This window comes from Corvus brachyrhynchos, unplaced genomic scaffold (genome assembly GCF_000691975.1).
Source record: "Corvus brachyrhynchos isolate BGI_N302 unplaced genomic scaffold, ASM69197v1 scaffold1, whole genome shotgun sequence".
NCBI lineage: Eukaryota > Metazoa > Chordata > Aves > Passeriformes > Corvidae > Corvus > Corvus brachyrhynchos.
Window position 1 is genome coordinate 13,352,876 of NW_008237222.1, and position 12,580 is coordinate 13,365,455.

Sequence of the window (12,580 nt, forward strand, 5' to 3'; positions counted from 1 at the left end):
GGCACAGTTAGAAGAAACAAGGACTTAATACATTTTCAAGTGGGGAAAACCTGAGACTGATGGAACATAATTATCATTTTGGCATTAACTCCATATAAGAGGCAAATTCAGGATATTCAGCACTGAGAAGGAAACGAAACTGGTTCTAAAAAACTCAAAATCTCATTCTCACTTCTGCTGTGATTTGTCACATCAATTTTAAAAGCAGTATTTGTATAATAAAGTTGATTTAAAAATATACTCAAAATGAAGTTGAAACCCAAGAATGATGGTGCTATACATTACTATCACATCTATCCTACAGAAATATCTTCCCTATATCATCCCTGTTATAAATGTACTCTACTCACTCTGTAGTTTATGTTGCTCTTTTCTTAAAGATTAAACATTAAAAAAGTTTTAAATGGGAAGAAGCAGGAAGGATTCAAGCTCACTTGTGAAGCAGAAATTTCTCTATTTTGTGGATAGAGAGACCTGTGGAACAAGTTCCTACAGGAATCAAGGATAAGCCTGTATGTTTTCTGAGGGACTATTCATGCATTTTACTAAACAAACTTTCAGAAGTGCTTAAATTCTCCAAAGATGAGGGCAAGACAAGCTATCAGAGAAGCTGAACTGCTTAATTGTCACAGAGTTGTTTTAAAAAAGATCTTTGTGTGCCTAACAATGAGAAACATTACAGACCAGATCTAAAGTAGTTACTAAAAAACTGCAATATCTAGAGTGATTTTTAAAACCAAGTATGAAGGTGATTTTATCTGCCATACCTGTGAAAAAACATCCATATTTACCAAGTAAAGAACTCTGACTCAAACATGGTTTGAAGCAAATTTAAGAGCATTTATTACGGAAAGAGACCATAAATAACAATTTAATAGAAATGAACATTTTTTCAGCATGTCTAATTCTAAACCTTTTCCTTCATGTGAAAAATTAATCCATATACTAAGACAGAATTGAAACTATACACAAATCGGATTACTTTTTATAGAGCAACTTGCTGAAAAATAATGCTCTTATAAATTGACTATCACCTACTGTTTACTTAAGAAATAAACTTAGGGGAAAGTTATGGTCATTCAAAGCATTTAATTTTTTTTTTTTGTTAGAATAGTATTGATCAAAAATCTCATTTTAATAAAATCTGAAAAATTAAAATATATTTTTGAGTGTAAATATATTACTGCCTCAACATTTTATTCTGTACAAATTCAGTTGTTACTTATGGCAACATAATTGGCTGGAAAGATGCCAGTTTTTCCTCCTATTCTTCCTTCCCACCAATCAAATTGGGAATTTGTTTTAGTTGTCACTGTGATTTTGTCTCCGGCTTTGAAAGTCAAGTCACCTGGCTGTTGTCCTTCAAATGAATAAAGTGCAGTCACTTCTACTGGATCACTCCGAGAGTTATCTGAAATTAAAAATATTAAATAAAAAGGAAATTACTAAAAGGAAATTACTAGTGTCAGCACATACACTAAGTTCTTAAGCAGAATATCCTTAAATGACAGTAGAAAAGGGTGACAAAGACACTAAAATAATCTATGTGAGCATATAAACCACTAATGAAAAATCCCCTCCATTTCTGCTACATTCTTAGGTAAGAGAAATTTTAATTCCAGCCTAATAGTACAGTCTATTTAATAAAATTAGACTCTGTACAAAATAAAGATCAGCCATTTTTCTGTATGCCTCGTACAGTCAAAGACAGTGGCAACAAAAGTGGTGTGTTGAGGAAAGCATGAGTGTTTCCTGAACGACTCCTGTCAGAGCCACTGCTCAGATTTGAGTTTTGTTTGTGTTCTTTGTGACAGCTTCTTCATAGAAAGTACAAAATTCAAAGGAGAAAATTTGATTTTTTAATCAAAACTCAGGATATAAAAATACAAAATATCCACAGCACTTCCCTTCTTGTTCCATAGGTTTTGCAGTACCTGGGATTTTGGTGTATCTCAGACGTTAAACAGAACACACAAAATGTGCCAGTGGAAGGAACAGATTAAAGTTTGATGTACTGGAAATGACTTGGTTTGTATAGTAGTATTTTTGGCCACATATACAAATGGCTTTTATTTTCTTTACACCAATCTCTTACATAACTCTTCTTGTCCTCAGCTGGGGGTGGAATCATGCCATGAGTCTTCTCAAATAGTTTTAAAATTATGAAAATCTTGGATACTATTATCCATCCTCTATTCCTGTAGAAAATTTTTAGCCAATATCTCAATGTTTATTACCACTGAACTTTTAATCTGAGTATCTTCAATTTAATAATAATTATGTTTTCTCTCAATCCCTTCAACTGTCTGAGTTACAGGAGGTAGTTGCATTAGATTACTGTTGATTTAGAAAACAGTTAAATCTCTCACATGAGTGAATCTAAAAGTGAAAAATGGAAGGTGCAATGGAAGATTAGTTAAGAGGAAATAATGTTTACACAGACAGGTAGAGAGATTTCAGGATGTATTTCTCATATAGACATGATGGCTGCATAAATGCTCAAGCATGCAAGATTAAAGGCTTTTAGCATTAGCTGCACCTTCTTGCTGTCAAAACTGCTGGAAAAGGGGAAATCCAAGCTCTCATTAGTCTACACATTGCAAGCGCAGAGCTAGAAAGGGTGGTGAGCAAAGCATTTATACAACGTTTGCAGTCTGTCTTCAACAACTGACAGACACAGATCTTTTCTTCTGGTTGCTTTTTTCATTTCAAAAGAAAGAGGAAAAATTCTTTTTCCTTAAGGCTCATAAACACAAACTGTAGCCAAAAGAGGACAGAGAAGAACAATGGACCACAAATGTATGCATAAACAGCACAGGGCTTTTTTCCCCAGCATCTGTCAATATATATGTTCATTCTACAGGCCAGTGCTTTCTCTTCATGATCTGAACTTTTAGCAATCATCAAAGAATAACACAAAATTATTTGGCCATGAGCTGGGAGAGATTTGATTGCAGAGAAGTCAAATGCTGTCTTTCTTGATCACACAATCTCTCTCTCTTGCTATCTATAGTCATGATGTAAAGCCACACAACACTATTTCTTTTGATGTGAAAATAAAACCATGATTATCAGGTCCATATCTCAATCAGTTACTCCTACCAAAAAAGGCAGCAATGCAGCTTTTCTAAATAGCTCTTTTACTGTCACATCTGAAACCCTGATAGACTGAATATTTAGCAATTATATGAATTTCCTCCAAGAATTCAAATATTTGATGTACTTGGGATGATATGATGTGCTCCCGTGCACAGTGTGGTTTGAAGCTAGATATTTTGATTGAGGAAATTGCAGAAAAACCCACAAAAGCAAAAAAATCAACTTTTTACTCCTAGTATTAATTGAAGAATAGTCAGAAAATACTATGGCCCTTTAGATGGTATGGCATGAAAATAGTTATGACTCAGTTGCATATAAAAAGGAAGAAGGGTATGTTTTACCCCTGTGCCACATTCAGGCAGCACACATGGGTAAAAGTTCCTTTTATACATCACTGTGAATGCAACAAATTCCTATACTTTGAGTTCTTAAACCTATGTGTTTCCATCACCTAAATGAATAGTCACTCAAAGAGAATCGGAGTTACTATATAATTAAAACTTCCCCAAATATATATGGAAAAATTAGATATTTGACAGAGCAAAAGAGAAGACTGAAAGTGCTAAGTGATGTGAGAGCTTCTTCTCATTACATTCAGAAGAAGAGCTGTCAAGACCACTATGATATGCTGGACTCATAGCAATGGTAGTAACTAGTAGTTACCACCTCCATGGCTGAACCTGCAATAATACTGAAATTCCTCTTACACAAACTGTTGAGTATTCTGAAATTGGCTCTGTAAAAGTAGGAAGAAAAATGAAACGAGGCACAAATTAAAGCATGAAAAGGTGGGGAAAAAAAGATCCATGTGTGAGATAGCAAAGGGTAGGAAGTATATTCAATGCACCACAACCATGCCTCCAATTATTGTTTGCTCTATCATATGAACAAAATTGTTTTATGTGTTTCTCTTCCCAAACCTTTCCAAACATAGAGAAACCTCAAAGCACGACAGCTGAATATGAACACTCAGTTCCGTGTCCTTGCCCCATTTGCTCCCTGCAATCATTTAAGAGCATTTTTCAGCTTTATTCCTGTCAGCTCTTTCATAGCCATTTCTACTTAATTTTCCCTAGCAGTCTTTTCCTATACTATAGTTTTGTTTGCTTTTATTTCTCATAAATATTCCAATTTCTGTGCTTTAATTATGTAGTCTTGTAGCACAAAGCAGACAGAATGCATATTTCTTGCCTCCAGAGTTCAGCATCCCATGCTTCATACCTATATGGGTCATCCTAACAATGAGGTATCTTAAATGCATGCACTATTATGAAACCTACTGCACAGACTATAACGAGGATCTATTTCATGTTCTCCTTTCCCAATTTCAGTTTTATATGAAAGGGTTTTAAATAAAATTGTTACATTCCACATGAAGATTGCTGAATGCATATACAGAAACCACATTTGCAGCTCACACAAGATGGTGCTACAGTGCTACATACAGCATATGATACTAAAATCATTGAGATTAATGAGTATGCACACTGCAAGAAAAACAAACTACATCGTAGAAAATCCTTATTTGTTATTGGTATTTGAATACACACACCACACTTCCACAAACACGGTGATCAAAACAGAAATATAGAAATTTTGGTTGAAGATCAATTAGCACAGTAGCCAACATATATATTCAATGCTCCAGCATACACAGGCATAGCATACGCTTGACAGCAAACTTCTCTGACCACAATATCCTCTCATTTTATTCATCTTTACATACCAAAATGATTTGAAGATTTTGTGAAGGAACACTGCTACAGATAAAAGACTTGGAGGGGTATAAACTAGAGTGAATTTATGGCCTCTTGGGTGTGCTACAATACAGCCTCAGAGTGAATGAAAGAGCAATAAAACTATTTTTAATTATGGCACATTTATCGCAGAATAAAAGCATTTTCTGTAAAGTCTCTGTAGAACAGATGCACTGTCTACACTTCTCTGACTCAGTTAAGAGGCCAGCTGGCATAGACTGGCCACACACATACCAGTAAACACTGACCAGAGAGAAAAGCCACATGCAAACTGCCTGCTGGTTTCTATACCGGAGTAACAACTGAACCACATCTTGGAATTATTTGTGAAAGTGGAAGGTGAGAATAATGCCAAGGCATTTTCTAACAACACAATCACATAACTAAATGAGTTACAGTGCTTGGGCCCATGCCTTCACACTGTTTAATTTACTAGTAAATAAAATAGCCACTATTCTAATGTGAGCTTATAAAATATTAGTAAAGCCATAGGCTGTTTCTAAGACTAGTTTTCAGAGAAGAACAGTCATTTGTAATCATTTTGGCTTAAGCTTATTAGACTTTCAAAACCCAAATCTGAGTTGGAACACAGAATAGTTGGAACACAGTTCAGCTGTGGGCCCCAAACTTAATTTTACTGGCATAGATGCATATATCCCCCAGCCACCAAATGCCTGATGCTGAACAGCTTGCAGAAGATGTGCTGCTTTTGGCCATGGACACAGCAATAAAACTGAAGTAAGTTTCATGTACTTGAGGTTAGTGGTGAGATTGCTAAACGTGCACTTTGCAAGTTTCACTAATTGTCAGTAATTTGAGAACTAGCATGATTTTGTGGGTCATGTGTGCACTGATGTCATGGTTTAATGCCAAATGGTGACTAAGTACCACACACACCTGACTCCCTGCCCCCCCTCAGTGGGATGCGAAAGAGATCTGGAGGGCTATAAGTAAGAAAACTCATGGACTCATGGGTTGAGATAAGAACTCAAGCTGTGTCCCCCCCCCCAGCCTCTTGTGCATCCCCAGCCCACTTGCTGACAGTGCAGCATGAGAAGCCATTGAGTCCTTAACTTAGGGTAACCCCTGCTCAGCAACAACTAAAACAGCAGCACATTATCGACTTTATTCTCATCCTAAATACAAAACACAACACTACTAGCAATTAACACTACCAGCTAAGAGGAGAATTAACTCTGCCCCAGACAAAACCAGGAAAAACTATATGATAGAAACTATAAGTGAACTAACATAAACTATTACTGCTGGTTTTGGGTTCATCACAACCATATTAAAGAACTTGCAGAAAAGGGCCCTGTGACTCAATTGTCACCACCAACAAGCCTTCTGATCAAGAGGACTGATCACTGCCACTGTGTTCTTGTTGCTGACTGTCCATATATTATGCACTCTTTGTTAAATATCTCCTTTGGTAAATGGACTGCCACAGAATGTTACAAGTCAGATGAGTCTCCAGCAACAGAGATGACAGAAGTTAGTGCAGGCACAAAAGCTCCACCAAAAAGCGCCAGCTTACTGAAAAGCTGTAATACAAGTCTCATTGTTTAAATGGAGACCTAGAAAAATAAGCAACCACATGGACCCTGTTGGTGCAGAAGTAAGAGAAAATCAACAAACAGACAAAATGATGGAAAACAACTAACAGATTAGGCAGGTGAAAAAATCTGTGCTTTTGAAAATAAACATATCAAGTATCAGAAAGGTTTAGTAAACTAATACACTGTTCAGAGGCATTGAAAGGATCAGGTATTGCTCATAGGTTTAGTATGAGAGATGTAAGCAGCAGTGAACAGACAAATATTGGTTCTTTACCCATTATGGGCTTTTGCTTGGAAAGGGTTAGTATTGAGTTTATATTCAGAGTTCAGGAAAGAATCCAAAGTAGGTTAAAGAACTAGGTCAATTACTGGGCCCCATTGCAAATCTGAATAAAAAATGATAGTGTCCTTAACAATGAAGACATGATAGGAAATTTTAATGCCCACCTTAGAAAGTGGTATCTGCTAAGATACCACTGTGAGTGTAAATACTGCGTGTATACATTTATTGGTTACACTAAAATGCCTGAAGGATGTTTGCTCCAAATTGTCATATTAAAAAGGAAGACTGTCATCAGGTTCCAACCAAACTTGTTAAAGAGGAAGACAACCATTAGCTTAACTCAACAACTATAGATGAGGCAATGCAAAGAAGGCAAACAGTATCCCAGGTTGCATTAGGCAAAGTATTGACAACAGGTCAAGGGAGGTGATCTCCTTTACTCAGCACTGGTGTGGTCACACCTGGAGTGCAGAGTCCAGTTCTAAGCTTCTCAGTACAAGAGAAACAAGGACACGCAGGAAAAAATCCAGCAAAGGGCCATGTGGAACCTGAAGGGACTGGAGCATCTCTCTTATGTGGAAAGGCTGAGAGAGCCTAGGGAAGAAAAGGCTTATCTGTACCTATAAATATGTGAAGGAATGGTGAAAATAGGGTGGAGCCAGGCTCTTGCCAGTGATGGCCAGTGACAGAGGCAATGGCTACATACTGAAACACAGGAGGTGCTGTCTGAACATCAGGAAACACTTTTTTGCTCTAAGAGTGACTGAATAGGTTGTCCAGAGAGGTGATGGAGTTTTCATCCAAAAAAAGCTGTCTAGACCCAGTCCTGCTTGAGCAAGGGTGTTGGACCAGATGATATCTAGAGGTCCTTTTCAACCTCAGCCATTCTGCAATTTGGTGAAAAACTTCAAAGAGACTTTTGAAATAAAGTTACCTGAAAGTATAAAAGCAGTATGAAAATTTGTATTGTAGGCAGTTTGGACTGGAACAGCTGTAATCAAAACCCAGTTTGATACCAATGGAAGTCACATTGTCAGCATCATCTGATGGTCAGGCCAGACAGAGCAGACTTCCTGTCAGACACTGACTAGCCTGTATCCAGCTAGTGGAGTGCCAGCATGGAGCACTCCTAGTAGGAACCCGCATCTCTCTGAGGATGCTTCCTGGCAGGGCCTTCCTGTCAACATATGGCTCAGTGTGTTGTAGGGAGTTGCACTGGCACACAAATCAGTTTAGTCTAGGACTGACAGAGTGACTAGGGTTACTGTTAAGACTTGGATCAGAGTTTAGTAAAATAAGGGGCTGAAGAGAAAGATTCATTGGTGGACAAGCAATACCAGAAATGAGGTGAGGCAGTAAATGGCCAGAGTAAGTATCTTACAGGTATGTCTGCATTTGCTGTGTTCCTCAACTGACAGATCTAGATCTAAGAACTAAAACATAACACTGGCTCCTTGCAAGACAAGTGAAAAATAGAAAAGAGAAAAAATTGTCTTATGGCTTATTCCCAGCTGTATGAGTTACTGCTTTACAGTCAAAGCCAGCTTTTAGGGTGGAACTAAAATAATAGTATGGAATCCAGACAGTAACAGTTAGTCAGCTTCTGCACTCAGTTACTAGGGGTCTTACAGTCCCTTCCTGCTTTATAATGCCTTCAAGAAACCTTGAAATGAAGGGTGGATCTGTCAGGGAGTGCTTTTGGTTCTGTTTGAGCTCAAGAAGCCTCAAGGTTTATTGAGCTATATTTCAGGTAGGATTTGAGTAGGGGCTACAGAAACCAGAGAGATACATTTTCTGCTGGATGCAGCATATTATACATTAGAATATGAAAGGCAAGGGTGGGCAAAGGAAATGGCATGTAGTAAATTCTGAAGGCATCAGGGTAACTACTAATGACAGGGATAGCTTTCTGAAGTAGTGTTAGGGCTCATGACAGGAGGAACTAAAGATCTAAAATTCTGACTTGGGGAATGCAGCAGCATTGGGCCATGATGATGCCTAAAGGCAGACAGAGAAATGGTTAAAGTTTAACTTCAAAGTAGGTAGGTGACCACTAAGTTAAACCTGTAATACTAACAAGACTGAGGTGAAAGCTGCATCTGTCAGGGGGTGCTTTAGGTTCTGTCTGAGCTCAAAGACATACTTAACATGAGAGCCAGTGGAGGAATGTAAAAGATGAGCAAAATGATAGGGCAGGAAATTAACTTTGAAGCAAGAACTGAATCTAGATGAACGTAAAGAAATATTGAATTTGCAAAGGTCAGAGAGAAGGATGTTGCAACAATTGAATCATAATAGGACAAAAGTGTGGACAAAAGTGGAGACAGAAAGAAAAGGCTGCATCTTTAAAATGGTATTCAGAGAACATCTATAGGCCTCATTGCTCTTATAGTGAAAGTGAGAACTTCTAAGAAATTCAAGTTGAAGAACATGTGAGCTCTGCAGGGGTCAGCAAGAGGAAGTTCCAGATTCTACTTGACAATTTTTATCTTGAATTCTTAATTAGTTGACAAAAGAATACTCGAGTAAAGGAGAAATAGAAATAGCTCTTTGCAGAAAATGTTATCTAGCAAATTAAAAGGGACAAAGGACAGCTAGCTGGGAAAACTTAGCATAAAAATAGACGGCTGAATAAGGAAGACTTCTCAGTGACACACTCAAAATATAGATGTAAAGGTAATTACAGACACAGCCCAGCAATAGAATTCAGGGATCACAAGTATTACCAAATAAAACAGAAGATGTATATTAATCTAGCAGGTTACATACAGAAGGATGAACTACAATTTCTAATATGTGGTTTTAAACAGGTCTGAGATAACCATGAATGAAGAAATCAGCAAATGAAAAATGGGAGGGAAAGGAGAGCAGAGAGCACTGAAGGAACTGGAAGCCATAGGAAGGTGAAGTACAAGAACAGGAGAAGCATTAGCAATGTAGTAGAGCCACTCTTGTAGCTGAAGGCTGAGCTAAATGTAAAATATGTGATAAAGCTATACAACACAGAGCTAAGGGGTCAAATCCATTTAGAAGAATCTTAATGAAGTTACAGAAACTAATAACAAAGATCAAGAAATTAAGGGAATGTGTACATAATTTAAAGAAACTTAAATACAGAGAGACAGATTTTGAAAATGAATGGATGTATTCCATATCCCAGAACTCTAAACCCAGAACCAAATTCGAATTCAACATAATACAGTACTGAACACAGATATTACTCATTAGTTTGGTAATCATTAATCCACCAAAAAGTCATTGGTTCCATAAACTGCCTTAATATTAGTGGGTTTTTTAATATTAGTTATTTTGAGAGAAGCCTATGTGTACAATAATGGAACCTACTTGAAGGTTACAAAAAGAAAAAAAAAAAAAAGGAAACTAGCAAACAGAAGACTAGAGGGATGAAAAGTTTAGAGGGAAGATAAAGATGTCTTTGTGATTAGTGCCTTGATAAATACTAGATAGAAAGACGATAAAAAATACTAGCACATGATGTAAATGGTGCAGCTGTTTCCAAGAGACTAAGGAAACAAGCCTAAAATTTACCTGTTGATATTAATTTAGAAAATAATTAAGAACAGCATTAATCAGGTTGAATTCAAAGCATTAATTATGTACTGAACCACTGATACAGAGAGAGAAACTGGATGGCACGTTGTCTGATACAATGCTAATTCTGTGTTGCTCTTTTCTCTAAAGAATTATGAAGCTGAAACTACTAAAGCCTCAGTGATACAGCACATTTCTTCAAGAATGAGACAAATCCAACATCTTGGTTATGTATGATCAGTCATACTGGGGAGTATCTACCTTTTACTATATCTAAACTTACCCTCTTGGTTTTCATTATATTTTAAGTCTATTTCTAAACCATTACGTAGAAGAGCAGCTAAGAAAGAGATATAATTTCTTACGTGAATTGCATCAGGGATAGTCAAAGAAACATTGCAAGGGAACTGAGAAGGAGGTGTGGCAGAAAGATGTAAGGTTTAGTGCTGGGTTTTTGAGGAAACCACTAATCATCCCAACATACCAGTTTCCTGAAAGCTGTTCAGTCCCTTAAAGTTAAGGATCTCACACCTTATCTCACTATTATATTTTGTAATTGCTGTAAAGAGTTTTAAAACAGGAAAGAATACTAGTTTTAAATTCAAAATATATGAATAAATAGTAGTCTTGATCGTAAGTGTAATGAGTCACACTGAATTAGAACAAAGAAACAATTGAAGATACTTTGTTGATATTCTAAAACCAATCTAGAACTGTTGATAATCTAAAAGCAGTTGCTTCAGTATCTGAAAGCATACATGCATGCAACTAAATGTGTCTCCTTAGAAACAAAGTAATGGAAACTACTTCATTTATTTTATAACAGTCAAATTTGCACAGAACAGCTCTGGAAACACAGAAAAAGATACTCTCATATGTAAAGAAATAAAGTTACAAAAGTACAGAATTGTACATTTATTACTACATGCACATATTAAAAAAGTAATCTTTTTTTACAACTAATTTTTCTACTCATGATTTTAGAAAGCAATCAAAATGATGAAAACTGCAACTGAAAACAGTATTCTGTTATTGAAATAGAAAATATATAGTTTGCAATGGATGTGACTACCAGTTTGAATATCTCCTCCAATTTAAAAACCTCTTGCATATATTATGTAAATCTTTTATGAAAAAGGACTGAGTCATTTGCTTCCTGGAATGTAAACAAAGAAAGAAAAATTTCAAAGTCATGAAATATTGAAACAACACTACCTCAAAATGTCCCCTTTATGACCACATGCAATAATAAGAACATGACAGACACAGAATCTCATTCCATATGACTTTTTGAAAACTGGCATCCTGGAGAGTAAGACGTCATTAAGTTCACTGGATACGTATATTTTTAATATTTTATGGATGCAGAAGTTTAATGCAATCATGGTCCATGTTCTCATGATATCTGAATTTGGAGGCTTTACCATTCGTAAGTCGTTTCTAACAAATTTAGGTAATGTCAGCTTTGGCTCAAAGTTGCAGCTCAGAGCCACAAAGGTGATATTGAACTCATGGTCACAGCTAGGAGGCACAAAAGTTAAGTCAAATTACTGAGTTATCCAAGTTACAATGTCATGATGAGCAGAAATAAACCACATTATAATGTTGAGATTCACTTACTGGGCCCTTATTGGGCAATGTCTATTCTCAGGCTTTATCATTCACTATGTCTAAAGGCCTACATAGGCCTAAAACAGCAGCATCTTGGCAAAGTGGTAAATGATCTGTTTAAAAACTTACAAAGAAAATGAAGTAAGGAAAGTCAGAGAAAGGTTGAAAGAAAGTGCCATATGAATTACTAAACAGAGAATAAGAGGGCAGTAAGTTAAAAGATTTCATGGCTTTTTTCTCATGAAGACAAAACATCAGCCAGTGAGGGCTGGGGAAAATGGAGTAAAGAAGAACCAGTGTAGTGTATTATACACTGCGGCTCTGAAGAAATTAACTTTTCAATTCCTATATGGAAACAAAATATTACACATACTAATGGCTATTAGAAAAAGTCTTCAAGCAACTTCCATTTAGAAAGAAAAATAGTAGCCTAACGATATCCTAAATACTAAAAGTCATGAAAATAATTTCAGTTCTTGAATCACACCAGTATACAGATGAGCTCTTTTCTCTACCCAGTATGCTCATTTTCCATATTCTTAGCTCTCACCTCTCATCTTTTATCTTAAGAAAAACGGGGTTTATCTCAACTTCTGGAGCAGAACAGATGTATACTTTCTTACAAATTTAATTTTAGTTGCTTCTGGACAAATAACAAACCAAGTGTTTGTTCAGCCTTACAAGTGAAATCTCAAATGTCCTATTCACATTAAACTATT

The 12,580-nt window shown here is 36.4% G+C and overlaps 1 protein-coding gene across 1 annotated transcript in view; it reads right to left on the reverse strand.

Annotated features, from left to right (window-relative positions):
• Positions 1-816: 816 nt before the first annotated feature.
• The window catches only part of SH3YL1 (SH3 and SYLF domain containing 1), a 35,164-nt gene continuing 23,400 nt past the window's right edge, over positions 817-12,580 (reverse strand). The window contains exon 10 of the mRNA XM_008629870.2: positions 817-1,411. Within this exon, the coding sequence (XP_008628092.1) occupies positions 1,212-1,411 (200 nt within the window). The 3' untranslated portion in view covers positions 817-1,211. The remainder of the gene's footprint in view (positions 1,412-12,580) is intronic.